General features: G+C 54.3%; 1 protein-coding gene across 1 annotated transcript in view; it reads right to left on the bottom strand.

Annotated features, from left to right (window-relative positions):
• Positions 1 to 6083: 6083 nt before the first annotated feature.
• ARHGEF10L (Rho guanine nucleotide exchange factor 10 like) overlaps positions 6084 to 23946 on the bottom strand; it is a 54621-nt gene continuing 36758 nt past the window's right edge. The window contains exons 16-23 of the mRNA XM_084220387.1: positions 22398 to 22519; positions 20349 to 20435; positions 19250 to 19470; positions 16578 to 17893; positions 11391 to 11533; positions 9842 to 10016; positions 8655 to 8777; positions 6084 to 6711 (exon numbers count right to left, since the gene is read on the bottom strand). Of these exons, the coding sequence (XP_084076513.1) occupies positions 6221 to 6711; positions 8655 to 8777; positions 9842 to 10016; positions 11391 to 11533; positions 16578 to 17893; positions 19250 to 19470; positions 20349 to 20435; positions 22398 to 22519 (2678 nt within the window). The 3' untranslated portion in view covers positions 6084 to 6220. The remainder of the gene's footprint in view (positions 6712 to 8654; positions 8778 to 9841; positions 10017 to 11390; positions 11534 to 16577; positions 17894 to 19249; positions 19471 to 20348; positions 20436 to 22397; positions 22520 to 23946) is intronic.

The following is a 23946-nucleotide window of genomic DNA, read 5'->3' on the forward strand; positions in this document are numbered from 1 at the left end:
CCATCATTCCAACAGCCATCATTCCAACATGGCCAGCATTCCACCATGGCTATCATTCTAACATCCATGGCTCCAACATCCCATTCCACTCTGTCCATCATTCCAACATGGCCACCGTTCCAACAGCCGTCATTCCAACATGGCCAGCATTCCACCATGGCCATCATTCCAACACCCATGGCTCCAACATCCCATTCCACATGGCCATCATTCCAACATCCGTAATTCCAACAGCCGCCATTCCAACATGGCCTCCGTTCCAACAGCCGCCATTCCAACATGGCCACCATTCCACCATGGCCACCATTCCACCATGGCCATCATTCCAACGTCCGTCATTCCACCATGGCCACCATTCCACCATGGCCATCATTCCAATATCCGCCATTCCACCATGGCCATCATTCCAATATCCGCCATTCCACCACGGCCATCATTCCAACATGGCCATCATTCCAACATCCGCCATTCCACCACGGCCATCATTCCAACATCCCCTTCCACCATGGCCATCATTCTACCACGGCCATCATTCCAATATCCATCATTCCAACATGGCCATCATTCCAACATCCACCATTCCACCACGGCCATCATTCCAACATCCCCTTCCACCACGGCCATCATTCCAACACCCATGGCTCCAACATCCCATTCCACTCTGTCCATCATTCCCACATAGCCATCATTCCAACATCCGTAATTCCAACAGCCGCCATTCCAACATGGCCGTCGTTCCAACATCCACCCTTCCAACATCCACCATTCCACCATGGCCATCATTCCAACACCCATGGCTCCAACATCCCATTCCACTGTGTCCATCATGCCAACATGGCCATCATTCCAACAGCCACCATTCCAACATGGCCACCATTCCACCACGGCCATCATTCCAATATCCGCCATTCCACCATGGCCATCATTCCAATATCCATCATTCCAACATGGCCATCATTCCAACATCCACCATTCCACCACGGCCATCGTTCCAACATCTGCCATTCCACCATGGCCATCGTTCCAACATCCGTCATTCCACCACGGCCATCGTTCCAACATCTGCCATTCCACCATGGCCATCGTTCCAACATCTGCCATTCCACCATGGCCATCGTTCCAACATCCGTCATTCCACCACGGCCATCATTCCAACATCCGCCATTCCACTATGGCTATCATGCCACCATGGCCACCATTCCACCATGGCCATCATTCCAACATCCGTCATTCCACCACGGCCATCATTCCAACACCCATGGCTCCAACATCCCATTCCACTGTGTCCATCATTCCAACATGGCCACTGTTCCAACAGCCGTCATTCCAACATGGCCACCATTCCACCACGGCCATCATTCCAATATCCGCCATTCCAACATGGCCATCATTCCAACACCCATGGCTCCAACATCCCATTCCACTGTGTCCATCATTCCCACATGGCCATCATTCCAACATCCGTAATTCCAACAGCCGCCATTCCAACATGGCCGTCGTTCCAACATCCACCCTTCCAACATCCGTCATTCCACCATGGCCACCATTCCAACACCCATGGCTCCAACATCCCATTCCACTGTGTCCATCATTCCAACATCCATCATTCCAACATCCATCATTCCAACATCCACCATTCCACCACGGCCGTCATTCCAACATCCATCATTCCACCACGGCCACCATTCCAACATCCATCATTCCACCATGGCCACCATTCCAACATCCACCCTTCCAACATCCACCATTCCAACATCCCCACCATCGCTGTCTCCTCAGCCCAGCTTCCCAAAATCCCTGGAACCCCGCAGCTCCCGGCCCTGCTGCTTCCCCATCACTTCCCAGGCTCCAAGGGAAGCGATTCCAGAGCCCAAATCTGTCAGGAAGAGGAGGGGGAAGGCGAAGCCGTCATCATTTCCGAATGGTTCCTCCAGACCCAGCGCAGGGAACACAAATCCGGCTGTAATTAATCCCATTATCTTGGGAAGAGGGAGCCGCAGAGCGCTGAGAGGGCTGTCAAAATCCAGGAATCCGGCCGGGATAAGCCTCCGGGGGAGTTTAAGCTTGGACAGGCAGCAGCTCTAAGCTGGTTTTGGGGGAGATGGGAGTGACAGGGAAATAAAGACAGGAGGACTCCGGCCTGGAGCAGGAAAATCCGGGAATGATTAATCCACCGCCCTTTTCCTGAAGGAATGAGACAAAAATAACCCAAAAAGGCCTCAGCAGCAGCTCCGTTGGATCCCTGCAAAGCCCAGGCCAGTGGGACTGGGATGGAAGGAGGGATGTCCGATGGAATGTGGGATGTCCGATGGAACGCGGGATGTCCGATGGAACGAGGGATGTCCGATGGAACGAGGGATGTCTGATGTAATGAGGGATTTCCGATGGAATGCGGGATGCCCGAAGGAAGGAGGGATGTCTGATGGAATGTGGGATGCCCAATGGAACGCGGGATGTCCGATGGAACGAGGGATGTTTGATGGAATGATGGATGTCCGATGGAACGCGGGATGCCCGATGGAACGCGGGATGTCCGATGGAATGCGGGATGTCCGATGGAATGAGGGATGCCCGATGGAATGAGGGATGCCCGATGGAATGCGGGGGCTCCGATGGAATGCGGGATGCCTGATGGAACGAGGGATGTCCGATGGAACGCGGGATGTCCGATGGAATGATGGAATGCGGGATGTCCGATGGAATGCGGGATGCCCGATGGAAGGAGGGATGCCCGATGGAAGGAGGGATGTCCGATGGAATGCGGGATGTTCGATAGAACGAGGGATGTCCAATGGAACGTGGGATGCCTGATGGAACGCGGGATGTCTGATGTAAGGAGGGATGTCAATGGAATGAGGGATGTCCGATGGAATGCGGGATGTCTGATGGAAGGAGGGATGTCCGATGGAATGTGGGATGTCCGATGGAATGCGGGATGTTCGATAGAACGAGGGATGTCTGATGGAATGCAGGATGCCCGATGGAAGGAGGGATGTCCAATGGAACGAGGGATGTCCGATGGAAGGAGGGATGTCCAATGGAATGCGGGATGTCCGCGTGTCTCCTACCCGAGGATCCGCATCCTGCCCCGCAGAGCTCCTCCACATCCAAAAGATCCTTCGGGAGAGGCATTTTGGGGCAGGAAAGGCTTTTCCAGCAAGCCTGGGGGATGAGGTTGGATTCCGGAGCTGGAGCAGGATCTGGAATGTTCCCAGCTCCCTCGGCTTCTCCCCTTGGCACCCTTCGCTGGCAGAGCCCAATTCCCAGGAAGAGCAGGGAACAATGATCCCTGATTGAGGCAGCTGCCTCGGATCCGGGAACTTGGAAAACTCTTCCCAGCAGCTCCAGATCCCAGGAACAAAACCTGGAATGTTCCATGTCCATCTTTTCCATCCCCAGTTCCCACCAGCACACGGAGGGAGCCCGAGAGGAGTTCACATGGAAGTGCTTTCTTGGGAAGAGCAGCCAGGAGGAAAACCCTTGGAATTTCCTCTGCATCCCAGCTGAGGTGAGTTGGGATGAGTGGGACAGGGACCTCCTCAGCAGGGACTGGAAAACTTGGGAAGGGCAAATCCTGCTCAAGGAAGGGGGAAAACTCATCTGAGGGCAAAATGCTCCTGGATTTCTCCCCTGAAATTGCCTCTGCTCCCTAGGAACCTGTACTGGAATTCCTGGGAAGGTTTTCCAAATGGGATGAGCCCCCATGAGTCTCAGACACTCCGGCTTCCAACCTCTCCTGGTGCGGAAGGTAGAGCAGTTCTTCCACAGCCCATTTTGGGGGTGAAATATTCCCGGATTTCTCCCCTAAAATTGGCTCTGCTCCCTATTTACCCATGCTAGAAATCCAGGGAAAGTTTTCCAAGTGGGATGAGCCCCCACAAGCCACAGATTCCAACCCCTCCTCGCATGGAAGGCAGGGAAGCTCTGCCCACCTTGGGGGTGAAATATTTCCGGATTTCTCTTCTCAAATTTGCTTTGCTTCCTGTAAACCCACACTGAAAATCCTGGAAAGGCTTTCCCAAGGGGATGAGCTCCCACAAATCACGGACACTCCAAGCTCTCCATACATGGGAAGTATGGAATTCCCCCCCCTTGGAATACCTAGAACCTCTGCCCACCTTGGGGGTGAAACATTCCTGGATTTCTCCCCTAGAATCGGCTCTGCTCTCTATCTACCCACACTGAAATCCTGGGAAGTTTTTCCAAATGGGATGAGCCCTCACAAGTCCCATTCCCAAGCCCTCATCCCATGGAATTCCCAGGAGCCGCTGCCGCCCGCAGAGCTCGTCAATCAGCCCCGAATGCAGCCAGCGTTGATTATTTTTAGCCGGGGCTGCTGCGGTGTTTGTGCACAGGAATCAGACCATGAAATCCCTGGATCCGGAGCATTCCCAGCTCCCCGGCGCCCGGAGCAGCTGAGCCGTGCCGGGATGAGGCATGGAAAGCCTCCGAGTGTCACTCGATGCCACCTGATGTCCCCAAGGCGGGCGGCGCAGCCGGTGTCCAACACGGGAGCCCCGGGGCAGGCAGGAGCGGGGCCTGCCCTGGAATCAACCCCCTGACCCAAATTCCCAGCCCGGAATGGGAAATGTGGGAAAAGCAGCAGCGCTGGCCTCGGACAATCAGCTGAGTGCCTGGCTCAGAGGGAGCGGGAGCAGCAAATCCGCTTTTCTTTGGGATCGTTTCAGCCCCTGGAGCTGGATCGGCCCCGTGGGGGCAGTGGCAGCTCCATGGATTCCAAGGATGCAATGAGGGCTGGGACAAGGAGGGAATATCCCTGAGAGGATTGGGATGAGGAGGGAATATCCCTGAGAGGGTTGGGATGAGGAGGGAATATCCCTGAGAGGGTTGGGATGAGGAGGGAATATCCCTGAGAGGGATGGGATGAGAAGGGAATATTCCTGAGAGGGTTGGGATGAGGAGGGAGGGAATATCCCTGAGAGGGTTGGGATGAGGATAGAGAGAATATCCCTGAGAGGGATGGGATGAAGATGGGGGGAATATCCCTGAGAGGGTTGGGATGAAGAAGGAACACTCCTGGGAGGGCTGCGATGAGGATAGAGAAAATATCCCTGAGAGGGTTGGGATGAGGAGGGAATTTCCCTGAGAGGGTTGGGATGAGGAGGGAATATCCCTGAGAGGGATGGGATGAAGATGGAGGGAATATCCCTGAGAGGGTTGGGATGAGGAGGGAATATCCATGAGAGGGTTGGGATGAAGATGGAACACACTCCTGGGAGAGCTGGGACAAGGACAGAGAGAATATCCCTGAGAGGGTTGGGATGAGGAGGGAGAATATCCCCAAGAGGTTTGGGGTGAAGATGAAATATCCACCAGCAGCTCCAATTCTCGGGAATATCCATCCCATCACTGGGATGCTCCCCGTGGAATTCCTGTTACAGGCAGGAATGGATCCAGTCCCAGGATGAGTTCCTGACTCCCCCAGCTGGGATTTTTCCGGTGCTGATGGAGAGGGCAGAAGTAGAGGAATGAGGGATGGATCTTCCCTCCATCCCACCCCATTCCCAGTGGGAAAAGAGGAAATTTGGGGGGTTTTAACCTGATTTTTAGGATGTGCAGTGCCAGGGGGTGCATCAGAATTCCAGGAATCATCTGGAAGCTCATCCCATTCCCTTGGAAACCTGGATTCTCAGGCTGCTCTAAGCCCCATCCTGGAGCATTCCCAGGGGAACAGAACCCTTGGAATGCTGCTCCCAAATCCCAGAAAAGCCCTGAAGCCACAAACCAAGGAAATCACGGCCATTCCTATGAGATTTATTTCCACGCTGCCCCTGTTTTCCTTTCCTCGGGAAGCCGAGCAGGCTCGGCCCCCAAATCCAGGGGATTTTAGTATGGAAGATCCTCAAATTCCCAGTCGGGAACAGGAGTGGATATTGCAGCCGGAGCCGCTTTTTCGGGAGCTGCTCCTGCTCTTCCCGGCATTCCCAATATATACAGATTCCTTCTTTTTACAGGTAATAATTTACATCCTATTTATAATCCAGGGATTTCTATCTCTAGGGATTACCCACACACACACACGCACACACACACGCAGGGAAACCGGGAAAACCCCGCCGCTCCCAACTCCGGATCCGCCGGATCTGGGGGAGAATCCCGCATCTTTCCCAGTTTTTTTTTTCCTCGCAGCGGCTCAAGCGCCGCTCCCGGGAATTCGGGGGGACTCCTGAGGTAGGAAATTCGGGAATTCCAGGCGGGCTCAGAGCGCCAGCGGGAGCTGCCAGATGAGCAGGGAGCTGTCGGCGGCTCCGGAGCGGCGCGCGGATTCCGCCCGGAAATCCCGGTACCCGCGGCCTCCGGAGACGATGGCCACCGAGGAGATTTCCTTGCGGGAAGAATCCCGGGAGCAGGGCCGGCTGCGCACCCAGACGTCGGGATCGTCGGCCAGCTCGTAGATGGATCCGTCCTCCTCGGCGTGTCCCGGCGTTCCCGGCGTTCCCGGCACCGCTTCCCGCACGGAGAGCAGCTGGCCGGGCAGGTGGGCGGTGGAGCGCAGGCGGTATTGTAACAGAATCCCTTTTTTCCGCATTTCCCGCGGTTGGAGCCCCTCTGGATCCGGGGATTTCTCCTCCTCGGCCTCGTCCGGCTCGTCCTGCTCGGCACGGAGGGCGTCGGGGGCCAAAGTGCTCAGAGCCAGCGCCAGGAACTGCACGGGGCCGGCGTGGCCGTTCAGGGACACCATGCCCTTGCCTGGAAAACAGCGGGATCGGCTGGGAGCGGGAACGGGAACAGCGGGAATGAGTCCGGGAATGGGCCGGGAATGGGCTGGGAGCAGGAAGAGCAGGATTGGGATGGGAATGAGTCTGGGAATGGGCTGGGAATGGGCTGGGAGCAGGAACAGCAGGATTGGGATGGGAATGGGAATGGAAACAGGAGGATCGGGATGGGAATGAGTCTGGGAATGGGCTGGGAATGGGCTGGGAGCAGGAACAGTGGGATTGGGATGGGAATGAGTCTGGGAATGGGCTGGAAACAGGAACAGCAGGATTGGGATGGGAATGAGTCTGGGAATGGGCTGGGAATGGGCTGGGAGCAGGAACAGCGGGATTGGGATGGGAATGACTCTGGGAATGGGCTGGGAGCGGGAAGAGCGGGATTGGGATGGGAATGAGTCTGGCAAGAGGCTGGGAATGGGAACAGGAACAGCAGGATGGGAATGGGATGGGAATGAGTCTGGGAATGGGCTGGGAATGGGCTGGGAGCAGGAACAGCGGGATTGGGATGGGAATGACTCTGGGAATGGGCTGGGAGCAGGAAGAGCGGGATTGGGATGGGAATGAGTCTGGCAAGAGGCTGGGAATGAGAACAGGAACAGCAGGATGGGAATGGCCTGGGAATGGGCTGGGAACAGGAACAGCGGGATTGGGATGGGAATGGGAATGGAAACAGCAGGATAGGGATGGGAATGAGTCTGGGAAGAGGCTGGGAATGGGAACGGAAACAGCGGGATTGGGATGGGATGGGAATGAGTCTGGGAATGGGCTGGGAATGGGAACGGGAACAGCGGGATGGGAATGGCCTGGGAATGGGCTGGGAACAGGAACAGCGGGATTGGGATGGGAATGGGAATGGAAACAGCAGGATAGGGATGGGAATGAGTCTGGGAAGAGGCTGGGAATGGGAACGGAAACGGCGGAATTGGGATGGGAATGAGATGGGGAATAGGAATGGAAACAGCAGGATGGGAACAGAAAGAGCCTAGGAATGGGCTGGGAATAGGAACAGCAAGATTGGGATGGGAATGGGAATGGAAACAGCAGGATTGGGATGGGAATGAGATGGGGAATAGGTCGGGAACAGAAAACAGGGGAATCAGGATGGGAGTGAGCCCAGGAATGGGCTGGGAATGGGAACAGTGAAATCGGGATGGGAATGAGCTGGGAATAAGCTGGGAATGGGCTGTGAATGGAAACAATGGGATTGGCATGGGAACAAACCAGGAATGGGCTGGGAATGGGCTGGGAATAGGCTGGGATCGGGCTGGGAATGGCACTGGGTTTTTGGGAATGGCACTGGGTTTTGGGAATGGCACTGGGTTTTTGGGAATGGCACTGGGTTTTGGGAATGGCACTGGGTTTTGGGAATGGCACTGGGTTTTGGGAATGGCACTGGGTTTTGGGAATGGCGCTGGGTTTTTGGGAATGGTGCTGGGTTTTTGGGAATGGTGAATGGTGCTGGGTTTTGGGAATGGCGCTGGGTTTTTGGGAATGGCGCTGGGTTTTTGGGAATGGCGCTGGGTTTTGGGTATAGCACTGGGTTTTTGGGAATGGCACTGGTTTTTTGGAACAAAGCCATTTTTTGGGAACAAAGCCATTTTTTTGGGGAACAGTGCTTTTTTTTGGGAATGGCGCCGGTTTTTGGGAACAACTGTTTTTTGGGAGCAAAGCCATTTTTTGGGAACAGTGCTTTTTTTTTTTTGGGAATGGTGCTGGTTTTTGGGAATGGCACTGGGTTTTTGGGTATGGCACTGGGTTTTGGGAACAGTGCTTTTTTTTCGGAAATGGTGCTGTTTTTTGGGAACAACGCTGGTTTTTGGGAGCAAAGCTGTTTTTTGGGAACAACGCCGTTCTTTGGGAATGGTCGCCGTTTCTCCAGGAACACGGCTGGTTTCCCGGGAAGGCTGCGGGGCTCACCGGTGATTTTGGGGATGCCCTCCAGGCGCGGCACGGGCAGCAGGACGATGATTCCCAGATCCGTCCCCACCCAGAGCGAGCCCTGGCACAGCAGGAGGCTGGTGACGCGCACGAGCTTCTGCCCTGCAGCGGGAAAAGCCGGGAAAAGCCGGGATCAGGGAGAGCCCCACGGCCCAGCCACGGGGTTTCCATAGGGATCGGCCTCGGGAAGATCCCGGCAGGTCCACACCCCGAGGGGAGCGCTGGGAATAGGAAGGAATTAAGAGAGGGAAAAGGAAGAAGTGGGAGAAAAGCAAGATTCCGACAGGAAATGAGGATTTTATGGGAGGGAGTTAGCGGGAGTTGGGAAAGCAATAAATCCAGGGAAAGAGATAAATCCAGGGAAAGCTTGACCCAGGGAAAGAGAGGGATCCAGGGAAAGATGAATCCAAGGGAAGTGATTAATCCGGAGGAATCGATAAATCTGCGGCGCTGTGGCTCATGGAGGAGCTGCCGCATTCCAGAGGGTTTGGGAGCAGGAATTCCAAGGGGTTTAATCCCAACACTCCTGCTCGGGAATGCAGGGATGGGTGGGATACCAGGAGATCGGGATATCAGGACATGACCAGGAAAAAGAGGGAAAAGGGGAAAAAAGAGGGAATTACAGGAGTCTGGTGCTCGGGACTAATGAAGGGATTATGGAGCTGTAGAGTGGGAATGAGGCTGGGATAACTTGGAGCGGGAACGGGAATGAGGCTGGGATAACCCAGGATGGGACAGGGATGGGATCACGGGACAAAGTTGGGATCCAGGGGTGGGATCACGGAACAAATTTGGGATCCAGGGAAGGGATCAGGGCGTGAAGTCAGGATCCAGGGATGGGATCCCAGAACAAATATGGGATCCAGGGACAATTCCTGCCCAGCTCCATCCCCGCCCTGTTCCTTGGGAAAGCCGAGGATCCTGGTGGGACACCCTGGGATGCCCCATTCCCTGATTCCCCATGGATCCATTAATTAATTACCCTAATCAATCATTAATTGCTCACTGGGCAGCAGCAGGGTGGTCCCATTCCCTCAGTCCCATGAATCCATTAATTAATGACCTAATTAACGGTTAATTGCTCACCGGGCAGCAGCAGGGTGGTCCCATTCCCCAATTCCCCCTGGACCATTAATTAATGACCTAATTAACAGTTAATTACTCACCGGGCAGCAGCAGGGTGGTCCTGGTGGCCACGTTGATCTCCTGCAGGTGCTCCTGGGTCTCGGTGTGGAACAGGCGGATGGAGGAGCCCTCGGCGAAGGCCATCCAGACCCCGCTGCCCGCCCGCACCATCAGCGTCACCGCCGCCGCGGGCTCGGGGTGCGCCTCGAAACAGTGCTGGGGGTGCACGGCATTCCCGGGATTACCGACATTCCCGGAATTCCCAAGATTCCCACAATCCCCGGGAGCAGGCGGATGGAGGCCATCCAGACCCGCCCGCACCATCAGCGTCACCGCCGCCGCGGGCTCGGGGTGCGCCTCGAAACAGTGCTGGGGGTGCCCGGCATTCCCGGGATTAGCAGCATTCCCGGAATTCCCACTATTCCCACAATCCCAAGGAACAGGCGGATGGAGGCCATCCAGACCCGCCTGCACCATCAGCGTCACCGCCGCCGCGGGCTCGGGGTGCGCCTCGAAACAGTGCTGGGGGTGCACGGCATTCCCGGGATTAGCGGCATTCCCGGAATTCCCACAATTCCCAGGAACAGGCGGATGGAGGCCATCCAGACCCGCCCGCACCATCAGCGGGACGGTTGGGGTTGTGCCTCACAATGGTGCTGGGGGATTCCCAGAATTCCTGCTCTGGGAGCACAGAGCTCCACCAGGAATTCGTCTCCCAGCCCTCCCTGCCAGAATCCAGCCCCACTCCAAGCTCCTTCCGGGGCGTCTTCCCATTCTTCTTCCCACTCCACATTGCCCTTCCCATACCCATTCCTGTTCCTGTTCCCATTCCCATTCCCATTCCCACTCCCATTTTTCCTCTTCCTGTTCCCATTCCCATACACATTCCTGATCCCATTCTCCTTCCTGTTCCTGTCCTCATTCCCGTTCCCATTCTTCTTCTTCTTCCTGTTCCCATTTCCATACACATTCCTGATCCGATTCCCATTCTTCTTTCTCTTCCTGTTCCCATTCCCACTCCCATTCCTGATCCCATTCCCATTCTTCTTCCTGTTACTGTCCTCATTCCCATTCCCACTCCCATTCTTCTTCTTCTTCCTGTTCCCATTCCCATACCCATTTCTGCTCCTGTTCCCATTCCCACTCCCATTCCCATTCCCATTCCCATTCCCATTCCCATTCCCATTCCCATTCTTCCTCTTCCTGTTCCCATTCCCACTCCCATTCCTGATCCCATTCCCACTCCCATTCTTTTTCCTCTTCCTGTTCCCATTCCCATACCCACTCCTGATCCCATTCCCATTCCTGTTTCCACTCCCATTCCCATTCCCGTACCTGTTCCTGATCCCATTCCCATTCCCATTGCCGCTCCCATTCCCATTCTTCTTCCTGTCCCTCTTCCCAGTCCCACTCCCATTCCTGTTCCCTTTCCCATTCCCGATCCCATCCCCATCTCCGTTCCCGATCCCATTCCTGTTGTTCCCGCTGCCATCCCTATCCCCGTTCCCGATCCCATTCCCGTTGTTCCCGCTGCCATCCCCATCCCCGATCCCGATCCCATTCCCGATCCCGATCCCGCTGTTCCCGTACCTGGCTCTGCAGTTCGGGTGTTCCCAGGACGCTGACGAGGTTCTGGGAGCTGGCCCAGAGCGACTCCTCCAGCACCAGCAGCGCCCGCACGGGGCCCGAGCCCACCTGGAGCACCCGCACCGAGCCCGCGTCCCATAAACCCTCTGGAACGGGATCACCGGGAATGGGGTCAGGAATGGGGCCTGGGAAAGGCTCCAATCCCACCCAGAGCATCCGCATCCCATAAACCCTCTGGAACGGGATCACCGGGAATGGGGTCAGGAATGGGGCCTGGGAAAGGCCCCAATCCCACCTGGAGAACCTGCACCGAGCCTGCATCCCATAAACCCTCTGGAACGGGATCACTGGGAATGGGGTCAGGAATGGGGCCAGGGAAGGGCCCCAATCCCACCTGGAGCACCCACACCGAGCCTGCATCCCATAAACCCTCTGGAACGGGATCACCGGGAATGGGGTCAGGAATGGGGCCTGGGAAAGGCTCCAATCCCACCCAGAGCATCCGCATCCCATAAACCCTCTGAACGGGATCACCGGGAATGGCGTCAGGAATGGGTAACAGGGAAGGGCCCCAACCCCACCCGGAGCATCCACATCCCATAAACCCTCTGGAACGGGACCACCGGGAATGGGGTCAGGAATGGGATAACAGGGAAGGGCCCTGACCCCACCCGGAGCATCTGCATCCCATAAACCCTCTGGAACGGGACCACCGGGAATGGCGTCAGGAATGGGGCCAGGGAAGGACCCCAATCCCACCTGGAGCACCTGCACCGAGCCTGCATCCCATAAACCCTCTGGAACGGGATCACCGGGAATGGCGTCAGGAATGGGATAACAGGGAAGGGCCCCAATCCCACCCGGAGCATCCGCATCCCATAAACCCTCTGGAACGGGATCACCGGGAATGGGGTCAGGAATGGGGCCTGGGAAAGGCCCCAATCCCACCTGGAGCACCCACACTGAGCCCGCGTCCCATAAACCCTCTGGAATGGGATCACCGGGAATGGCGTCAGGAATGGGGTCAGGAATGGGGTCAGGAATAGGGCCTGGGAAAGGCCCCAATCCCACCTGGAGCACCCGCACTGAGCCCGCATCCCATAAACCCTCTGGAACGGGATCACCGGGAATGGGGTCAGGAATGGGGCCTGGGAAGGGCCCCGACCCCACCCGGAGCATCCGCATCCCATAAACCCTCTGGAATGGGATCACCAGGAATGGGGTCAGGAATGGGGCCAGGGAAGGGCCCCGATCCCACCCGGAGCATCCGCACCGAGCCCGCATCCCACAAACTCTCTGGAATGGGATCACCAGGAATGGGGTCAGGAATGGGATAACAGGGAACGGCCCCGACCCCACCCGGAGCATCCACATCCCATAAACCCTCTGGAACGGGATCACTGGGAATGGGGTCAGGAATGGGATAACAGGGAACAGGAAAACATGGAATGGGAAAACATGGAACTGAATAATGGAAACAGAATAACAGGGAATGGGACAATGGGATGGGATAACGGGCAATGGGATAACAACAGGGAACAGGGCAACAACAGGGGATGGGATAATGGGGACTGGGATAAAAGGGAACGGGATAACAGGAAAAACATGGAACGCTCGGCACACATGGAACAGGGTTATGGAAAACAGGGAATGCTGAGCACACATGGAATGGGATAACAGGGAAAATAGGGAAAAGAGGGAATGCTGAGCACACATGGAACGGGATAACAGGGAAAAGGGAAAACGGAATGCTGAGCACACATGGAATGGGATAACAGGGAAAAGAGGGAATGCTGAGCACACATGGAATGGGATAACAGGGAAACAGGGAAAACAGGGAATGCTGAGCACACATGGAACGGGATAACAGGGAAAACAGGGAATGCTGAGCACATGTGGAACAGGGTAACAGGGAAAAGAGGGAATGCTGAGCACATCTGGAACAGGGAAACAGGGAATGCTGAGCACACACGGAATGGGATAACAGGGAAAAGAGGGAATGCTGAGCACATGTGGAACAGGGAAACAGGGAAAAGGGAAAACAGGGAACTCGGCACAGCCGGGAAGCTCCAGGTGCGGCTGAGCTCCCCCAGGAGTCACCAGGAATGTCATTCCCACCTCCCAATATTCCCAAAATTCCCTTTTCCTGCCGCACACGGCACTGGAGCAGGGAAGGAGCGGCCACCTCCACCCTTAGGGCTCCTTGGAAAAGCCCAAATTCCCTTTTTTTTAATGGATTTGCTCCGAAAGGGCCACTCCAGGCCCAATCCCGAGGATCCCATCCGGGAGCAGCTGGATTGGGATGAATCCAGGCCAGAGGCTCTGGCCCATCATTCCTTTCCTTCTTTTTATTCCCAATCCATGTTGTTGTATCCAAACCCTCGGATCCCAGGAATCTGGAGCCTTTGGATGCTCCAAGCCCTGCTCCCAGCATATCCCAATTTCCAGGGAAGCTCATTCCTCCCAAAAAAAATCGGGATGAGGTGAAGAACTCCCCCCCGTGGCTGCTGTTTAATCAATTAAAATTAATTAAATCGCTCTAATTGGCTCCCAGCGCTGCCATCACTTCCAAAAGGGAATGGGCACAATCCCAAAAATCCGAGTTTAGGGGGATTTGGTGGCTCGGGATTGAGCCAGGTGCCGCTTCCTGCAGCTTTTCCTGGAGAAAACCCGGAATTGTGTCTGGAAACTCCGCCGGATTCCCGGCTCTCCCCAACCCTCTAGTGATGGAAACCGGGAATTTCCCAACCCAGGGATTCCTGCAGGAGAGGGATCGCAGCAGGATGGGGCCTCAGCCTGAGCCAAATCCCGGGAAAACGACCCCAAAATCCAGGGAATAAAGGGAATTTTCCACCTGGGGGAGGTGGTGGGGACCAAGGGCATTTCCAGCCCCAACACCGGGAATTTTGGGAAGGCAAAAATTCCCATTCCATGTGATCCCACCCTGGATCTTGCAGCAGCCCCTCTCCAGGACCATTTCCCCAAGGTTTTCCCCCAAAACGAGTTTGTTTGGATCCCCCACAGGAAAAGTAGATTTTCCTGTCCTGGAGCTGCCAAGGGAAGGGAAAAATATTGGGAAAAGAAAGGAAAAATGGGGATTTATCCAAAATGGGAAATCCTCAATCAGATTTATCCAGAGGGGGCATCCTAAGTGGGAATTTATCCCAATCCCAACAGGATTGACCCAAAATATGGATTCATTCCCATGGGATGTCCTAAATGGGGATTTATTCTAAACAGGGATTTATCCTGATGGGATATCCTAAATAGGAATTTATCCCGATGGAATATCCTAAATGGGGATTTATCCTAAACAGGGATTCATCCCAATCCCGATGGGATATCCTAAAGGGGGATCTATCCCACTCCCAACACGATATCCTAAATATTGATTCTAAATATGGATTCATTCCCATGGGATATCCTAAAGGGGGCTTTATCCTAAGCAGGGATTTATCCCAATCCCAACAGGATATTCCAAATATCAATCCTAAATATGGATTCATCCTGACGAGATATCCCACATGGGCATTTATCCCAAACAGGGATTTATCCCAATCCTGATAGGATTTCCTAAAGGGGGATTTATCCTGATGGGATTTCCCAAACAGGGATCCATCCCAATCCTAATGGGATATCCTAAAGGGGAATTTAGCCTAAAGGGGGATTTATCCCGAACCCAACAGGACATCCCAAACACAGATCCATCCCAATCTCGACAGGGTATCCCAAACACAGATCCATCCCAATCCATGTGGGATATCCTAAATGGAGATTTATTCTAAAGGGGGATTTATCCCAATCCCAATAGGATATCCTAAAGGGGGATTTATCCTAAATGGGGATTCATCCCAATCCCGACGGGACATCCCAAACACAGATCCATCCCAATCCCAACGGGATATCCCAAACGGGGATCCATCCCAATCCCAACAGGGTATCCCTAACACGGATCCATCCCAATCCTGATGGAATATCCCAAACACAGATCCATCCCAATTCCGACGGGATATCCCAGATGGGGATTCATCCCAATCCTGATGGGACATCCCAAACACAGATCCATCCCAATCCATGTGGGATATCCTACAGGGGGATTTATCCTAAAGGGGGATTTATCCTAAAGGGGAATTTATCCCAATCCTGATAGGATATCCTACAGGGGGATTTATCCTAAAGGGGGATTTATCCTAAATGGGGATTTATCCTAAAGGGGAATTTATCCCAAAGGGGGATTTGTCCCAAACCCAACAGGCTATCCCAAACACAGATCCATCCCAATCCATGTGGGATATCCCAAACACAGATCCATCCCAATCCATGTGGGATATCCTAAAGGGGGATTTATCCTATATGGGGATTTATCCTAAAGGGGAATTTATCCCAAAGGGGGATTTATCCCAATCCCAATAGGATATCCTAAAGGGGGATTCATCCAAATCCCGATGGAATATCCCAAACAGAGATCCATCCCAATCCATGTGGGATATCCTAAACGGGAATTTATCCTAAAAGGGAATTTATCCTAAAGGGGAATTTATCCCACAGGGGGATTTATGCTAAAGGGGGATTTATCCTAAAGGGTGATTTATCCTAAAGGGGGATTTATCCTAAATGGGGATTTTTCCTAAAGGGGGATTTATCCTAAATGGGGATTTATCCTGCAGGGTGATTTATCCTACAGAGGGATTTATCCTAAAGGGGCATTTATCCTAAACGGGAATTTATCCTAAAGGGGGATTTATCCCACAGGGTGATTTATCCTGCAGGGGGATTTATCCCACAGGGTGATTTATCCTAAAGGGGGATTTATCCCACAGGGGGATTTATCCCAAAGGGTGATTTATCCTACAGGGGCATTTATCCTAAAGGGTGATTTATCCTAAAGGGGGATTTATCCCAATCCTGACAGGATATCCTACAGGGGGATTTATCCTAAATGGGGATTTATCCCACTGGGGGATTTATCCCAAAGGGTGATTTATCCTACAGGGGCATTTATCCTAAAGGGTGATTTATCCTAAAGGGGGATTTATCCTAAAGGGTGATTTATCCCAAAGGGGGATTTATCCTAAATGGTGATTTATCCTACAGGGTGATTTATCCCACAGGGTGATTTATCCCACAGGGGGATTTATCCCGCTCCCTGGGGTTCCCAAGCCCCGTTCCCTGGGGCGGTCCCGGGCTCACCGTGGGTGCGGGGGAAGGCGGCCACGCGTCCGTCCTGCAGCCCGGCCAGCAGGAAGGCGGGGCTGTTCCGCAGGCACAGCACGGGCCCCGCGCCCGGCACGCGGCAGCGCTGCAGCACCGGCGTGCCCGCCGCCACCGCGCCGAACACCAGCAGGCTGCGGGCGGGCGGCGGCACCATCATCATCATCATCATCATCATCATTGGAATCATTGTCAGGATCATTGGGATCATCAGCACCATCATCATCATCATCATTGGGATCATCGGCATCATCATCATCATCATCGGCATCATCATCGGGATCATCGGGATCATCAGCACCATCATCATCATCATCATTGGGATCATCGGCATCATCGGGGTCATCAGCACCATCATCATCATCATCGTTGGGATCATCGGCATCATCATCATCGGCATCATCATCGGGATCATTGGGATCATCAGCACCATCATCATCATCATCATTGGGATCATCATCGGGATCATCATCGGGATCATCGGCACCATCATCATCGGCATCATCGGGATCATCATCGGGGTCATCAGCACCATCATCATCATCATCGTTGGGATCATCGGCATCATCATCATCGGCATCATCATCGGGATCATTGGGATCATCAGCACCATCATCATCATCATCATTGGGATCATCATCGGGATCATCATCGGGATCATCGGCACCATCATCATCGGCATCATCGGGATCATCATCGGGATCATCGGCACCATCATCATCATCATCATCATCGGCATCATCGGGGTCATCAGCACCATCATCATCATCATCGTTGGGATCATCAGCACCATCATCATCATCATCATCATTGGAATCATCATCATCATCGGCACCATCATCATCATCATCATTGGGATCATCATCGGCATCATCATCGTTGGGATCATCGTCATCATCATCATCATCATCGGCACCATCATCGTCATCATCGGCACCATCATCATCATCGGGATCACCATCGGGATCATGATCAGGATCATCATCATCATCATCATCGGCATCATCGTCATCGTCATCATCGTCATCAACAGCATGATCATCATCGGGATCATCGGCACCATCGTCATCATCATCATCGGCATCATCATCATCGGCATCATCGGCACCATCATCATCAGCAGCAGCATCATCATCGGGATCATGATCAGGATCATCATCATCATCATGATCGGCATCATCGTCATCATCGTCATCGGCATCATCAGCATGATCATCATCGGGATCATCGGCACCATCATCATCATCATTATCATCATCGGCATCATCAGGATCATCGGGATCATCGGCATCATTGGGATCGGCCCCAGAGCGTGGGGAGAGAACAGGATCGGGATCATTGGGATTGGGATTGGCCCCATAGCACAGGGAGAGAACCCAGGATCGGGATCATTGGGATTGGGATTGGCCCCATAGCACAGGGAGAGAACCCAGGATCGGGATCATTGGGATTGGGATTGGCCCCATAGCACAGGGAGAGAACCCAGGATCGGGATCATTGGGATTGGGATTGGCCCCATAGCACAGGGAGAGAACCCAGGATCGGGATCATTGGGATTTGGGATTGGCCCCACAGCACAGGGAGAGAGCAGATCAGGATTGGGATCATTGGGATATCAGGATTGGCCCCACAGCACGGGGAGAGAACCCAGGATCGGCATCGGGATCAGCCCCGGAGCGCTGAGAGACAGCGGGATCAGGGCTGGGATTTGGGATCAGCCCTGGAGCGCAGGCAGGGATCAGGAGCAGCCCCGGAGCACAGGGAGAGAACGGGATTGGGGCTTGGGATCTGAGATCGGGATTGGCCCCGTAGAGCCAGGAGAGAACGGGATCGGGATCAGGATTGGCCCCGGAGCATGGGGAAGAGAACGGGATTGGGATCAGGATTGGCCCTGGAGCGTGGGGGAGAGAACAGGATCAGGATCAGGATTGGCCCTGGAGCGTGGAGCAGAGAATGGGATTGGGATTGGGATCGGGATTGGGATCAGCCCCAGAGTGCGGCGAGAGAGAAGGATCGGGATCAGGATTGGCCCCGGAACATGGGGGAGAGAACGGGATCGGGATCAGGATTGGCCCCGGAGCGTGGGGGAGAGAACGGGATCGGGATCAGGATTGGGATCAGCCCCAGAGTGCGGCGAGAGAGCAGGATCGAGATTGGGATCAGCCCCGCAGCACGGGGAGGGAGCAGGGTGGGAGCTGGGATCCAGGATGGGATCTGGGATCTGGGATGGGGGCTGGGATCTGGGATGGGAGCTGGGATCCAGGATGGGAGCTGGGATCCAGGATGGGAGCTGGGATCCAGGATCAGGTCTGGGATCCAGGATGGGAGCTGGGATTTGGGATGGGAGCTGGGATCCAGGATGGGGGCTGGGATCCAGTATCGGGACTGGGATCCGGGATGGGAGCTGGGACCTGGGATCGGGGCTGGGATCCAGGATGGGAGCTGGGATCCAGGATCGGGGCTGGGATTTGGGATGGGAGCTGGGATCCAGTATCTGGGCTGGGATCCAGGATAGGAACTGGGATCCAGGATGGGAGCTGGGATCCAGGATCAGGGCTGGGATCCAGGACTGGGGCTGGGATCCAGGATCGTGCCTGGGATTTGGGATGGGAGCCGGGATTTGGGATGGGTGCTGGGATTCGGGCTCTCACCTCCCATCCTGCAGCCCCAGGCACACTGCGGGGTGGGGGGCGCTGGGGGCTGGCTCCGGGCCCAATCCCTGCTCCGCGGGGTCCTCGGGATGCGGCTCCGGGATGAATTCCATGCACAGCACCGGGGCCGGCACCGGGAAGGATTTGACGGTTCGGGGCACGGAGCGGTTCAGGGAGAAGATCTCCACCTGCCCGCCCGCCCCCTCCTGCCCCCCTCCCACCTGGGGGAAGGTGGGAAAAATGGGAATGAGCATCCCGGGATTCCAGCAGAGCCATCCCAAATCCCAGTCCCAGATCCAAAACCCCAAATAACCCCAAACCCCAAATAAACCCAAAAAACCCCAAATCCCAAATAACCCCAAATCCTGGGATCCATTGGGGTGGTGCTCACCCAGAGATCTCCACCTGTCCCCCCACCCCCTCCTGCCCCCCTCCCACCTATGGGGCAGGAAAAGCAGGAATGAACATCCCTGGGAAGTGGATTCTGGCCAGAGCCATCCCATATCCCAAACCCTAAATAACCCCAAATCCCAAATAAACCCAAACCCCAAATAACCCCAAACCCCAAATAACCCCAAGTAACCCCAAATAAACCCAAACCCCAAATAACCCCAAATAAACCCAAACCCCAAATAACCCCAAACCCCAAATAACCCCAAACCCCAAATAACCCCAAATAATCGCAAATAACCCCAAATAACCCCAAATAACCCCAAATAACCCCAAAACCCAAATAACCCCAAATAATCGCAAACCCCAAATAACCCCAAATAAACCCCAAATAAACCCAAATAAACCCAAACCCCAAATAATCGCAAATAACCCCAAATAACCCCAAATAAACCCAAAACCCAAATAACCCCAAATAAACCCAAACCCCAAATAACCCCAAACCCCAAATAACCCCAAATAATCGCAAATAACCCCAAATAACCCCAAATAAACCCAAAACCCAAATAACCCCGAATAATTGCAAACCCCAAATAACCCCAAACAGCCCCAAATAACCCCAAACCCCAAATAACCCCAAATAACCCCAAATAAACCCCAAACAGCCCCAAATAACCCCAACCAGCCCCATTTTCCGGGCTCTGCTCACCCACAGGAAGCCCTGGGGCAGGGAGGTGCTGACGGCCGAGAACCCCAGGAGCGAGGAATGGACGGGATTGTGCACGGCAGCTCCGAGCTGTGGGGCCAAACACTGGATTGGGATCCAGCCCGGCTGCCATTCCCACATTTCCCCTTGGAATGCCCCAATCCCGGCCTTTTCCAGCCCCTCCACTGTGGGATTGGTGCCTTTCCACCCCAAAATCACGGATAGGAAGGGACACGGGATGGAGAACCCAAATCACATCCCAAACTCGCAGGGGATCAGAAGGAACCCCAAAATTCGGGATCCAACTGCCATTCCCAACTTTCCTCCCTTAGATTCCATCAATTCCTTCATTTTCCAGCCCCTCCACTGTGGGATTTGTGCTTTTCCACCCCAAAATCACGGACATGAAGGGACACGGGATGGAGAACCCAAATCATCCCAAACTTGCAGGCAGGGGATCAGTGAAACACCAAAATTCAGGATCCAGGTGCCATTCCCAACTTTTCCCCCTTGGAATGCCCCAATCCCAGCCTTTCCCAGCCTCTCCACTGTGGGATTGGTGCCTTTCCACCCCAAAATCATGGATATGAAGGGACATGGGATGGAGAACCCAAATCATCCCAAACTTGCAGGGGTGGGAACCCCTGGGAAGTGGGAACACCAAAATTCGGGATCCGGCTGCCATTCCCACATTTCCCCCTTGGAATGCCCCAATCCCGGACTTTCCCAGCCCCTCCACTGTGGGATTGGTGCCTTTCCACCCCAAAATCACAGATATGAAAGGACACAGGATGGAGAACCTAAATCGCCCCAAACTTGCAGGGGATCAGTGAAACCCCAAAATTCAGGATCCGGCTGCCATTCCCAACTTTCCCCCCTCAGATTCCATCAATTCCTTCATTTTCCAGCCACTCCACTGTGGGATTTGTGCTTTTCCACCCCAAAATCACGGACATGAAGGGACACAGGATGGAGAACCCAAATGACATCCCAAACTTGCAGGCAGGGTATCAGTGAAACCCCAAAATTCAGGATCCAGGTGCCATTCCCAAATTTGCCCCTTGGAATGCCCAAATCCCGGCCTTTTCCAGTCCCTCCACTGTGGAATTTGTGCTTTTCCACCCCAAAATCACGGATATGAAGGGAAAGGGGATGGAGAACCCAAATCATCCCAAACTTGCAGGGGATCAGTGGGAACCCCAAAACTCGGGATCCAACTGCCATTCCCACCTTTCCCCCTTGGAATGCCCAAATCCCAGCCTTTTCCAGCCCCTCCACTGTGGGATTTGTGCTTTTCCACCCCAAAATCATGGATATGAAGGGAAAGGGGATGGAGAACCCAAATCACCCCAAACTTGCAGGGGTGGGAACCCCTGGGAAGTGGGAACCCCTGGGAAGTGGGAACCCCAAAATTCGGGATCCAGCTGCCATTCCCAACTTTCCCCCTAAGATTCCATCAATTCTTTCATTTTTCAGCCCCTCCACTGTGGGATTGGTGCCTTTCCACCCCAAAATCATGGATATGAAAGGACATGGGATGGAGAACCCAAATCATCCCAAACTTGCAGGGGATCAGTGGGAACCCCAAAATTCGGGATCCGGTTGCCATTCCCAAATTTGCCCCTTGGAATGCCCAAATCCCGGCCTTTCCCAGCCCCTCCACTGTGGGATTGGTGCTTTTCCACCCCAAAATCACGGATATGAAGGGAAAGGGGATGGAGAACCCCAATCACCCCAAGCAGGCAGCACGCCGGTGCAGATCCCAAAATGTGGGATCCAGCTGCTATTCCCAACTTTCCAGGGTGGATTGCCTCAATTCCTGCCTTTTCCATCCCCTCCAGACTGGGATTGGTGCCTTTCCCAGCTGGATCCAAGGGTTTTCCAGTCCCTCAGGAACGGGATTTGTGCCCTTCCCGCCCGGATCCGGGGTTTTTTCCAACCCCTCCAGGGTGGGATTGGTGCCTTTCCCGCCTAGATCCAGGGTTTTTCCAACCCCTCCAGGGTGGGGTTTGTGCCCTTCCCGCCCGGATCCGGGGTTTTTCCGGCTCTCACCTGCAGATCCAAGGCTTTGGAGGAGAAGGCTGGAATGTGGCAGGACAGGATGGGGCACCAGAAGGGAGCTCGGCTCTTCCTGTCCTCGTCAGGGCAGAGCCAGCCCGGCTGGTTCTCATCCCCTGCGGAAAACCGGGAGCGCCGGGATCACCCCCCCACCCCAATCCACTCTTTTCCGTGGATTTGGGATGGGCCTCGCCCCCTCCTCGGAATTATTGCAGTGTGGAGGGGGAAAAAAATCCCAAAAACCCCCAAATTTACGGGAAAAAATTCCATCGTAATTCCTGGCATCAGGCTGGGATGGGGTTGGGGTTCTGGCTCGTGGATTTGGGATTACCAACATCAAAAAAGCTCCCAAACCTCATCCAAGACCTTCCCAACCTCCTTCAAAACCTCCCAGATCTTCTCCCAGATCTCCCCAACCTTTTCCAAAACCTCCCAAGACCTTCTCCAGGAGTTCCCAAATGTCCTCCAAAACCTCCAGAACCTTCTCCAAAAACTTCCAAAAATCTTCACCAAACCTCCTCCAGAACTTCTGAAAAAGTTCCCAAACCTTCCCCAGAACCTTCCCCAGAACCTCCCCACCAAACCTTCTCCAGAAGTTCCCCAAAACCTCCCCAACATTGTCCAAAGCCTCCCAAAACTTCCCCAGAACACCCAAACCTCCCAAACCTTTCCCCAAAACCTCCTCAGAACCGCCCCAGCATTCCCCAAAACCTCCCAAACCTCCAGAACCTCCTCAAAAACCTCACCACAGGCCTTTCCCAAAACCTCCCGATCCAGAACTTCCCAACTATCCCCAAACTTTTCCAAACCTTCTCCATAAAAACCTTTCAGACGTTCTCCAGAACCTCCCCAACACCCCCCCAACCTTCTCAGAAAATTCCCAAACCTTTTCCACAAAGCTTCCCCAAAGCCTCCCAAAACTTCCCCAGAACACCCAAACTTCCCAAACCTTTCCCCAAAACCTCTCCAACCTCCAGAACCTCCCCAAAACCTTCTCCAGAACCTCCCCAACATTCCCCAAACCTCCCAAACTTCCAGAACCTCCCCAACCTCCTCAGAACCTCAAAACCTTCACCACCAGCCTCCCCAAAGCTTCCTGATCCAGAACCTCCCCAACATTCCCCAAACTTTTCCAAACCTTCTCCGTAAAAACCTTCCAGACATTCTCCAGAACCTCCCCAACACCCCCCCAACCTTCTCAGAAAATTCCCAAACCTTTTCCACAAAGCTTCCCCAAAGCCTCCCAAACCTTTTCCAGGACTTCCCTGCCCTCCTCCAGCCCCTGGCTCCCAGTTTCCCCCCTTTCCCGGTCCGGAATTCCAGGCACAGCAGGACTCTGGCTCCCAGTTTTCCCCCCTTTCCCCCTTTGGAATTCCGGGCTCAGCAGGACTCTGGCTCCCAGTTTTCCCTCCATTCCCAGTCTGGAATTCCGGGCACAGCAGGACTCTGGCTCCCAGTTTTCCCCCCTTTCCCAGTCTGGAATTTCAGGCACAGCAGTACTCTGGCTCCCAATTTTCCCCCTTTGGAATTCCGGGCGCAGCAG

This window comes from Fringilla coelebs, assembly GCF_963513975.1.
Source record: "Fringilla coelebs genome assembly, chromosome: 22".
NCBI lineage: Eukaryota > Metazoa > Chordata > Aves > Passeriformes > Fringillidae > Fringilla > Fringilla coelebs.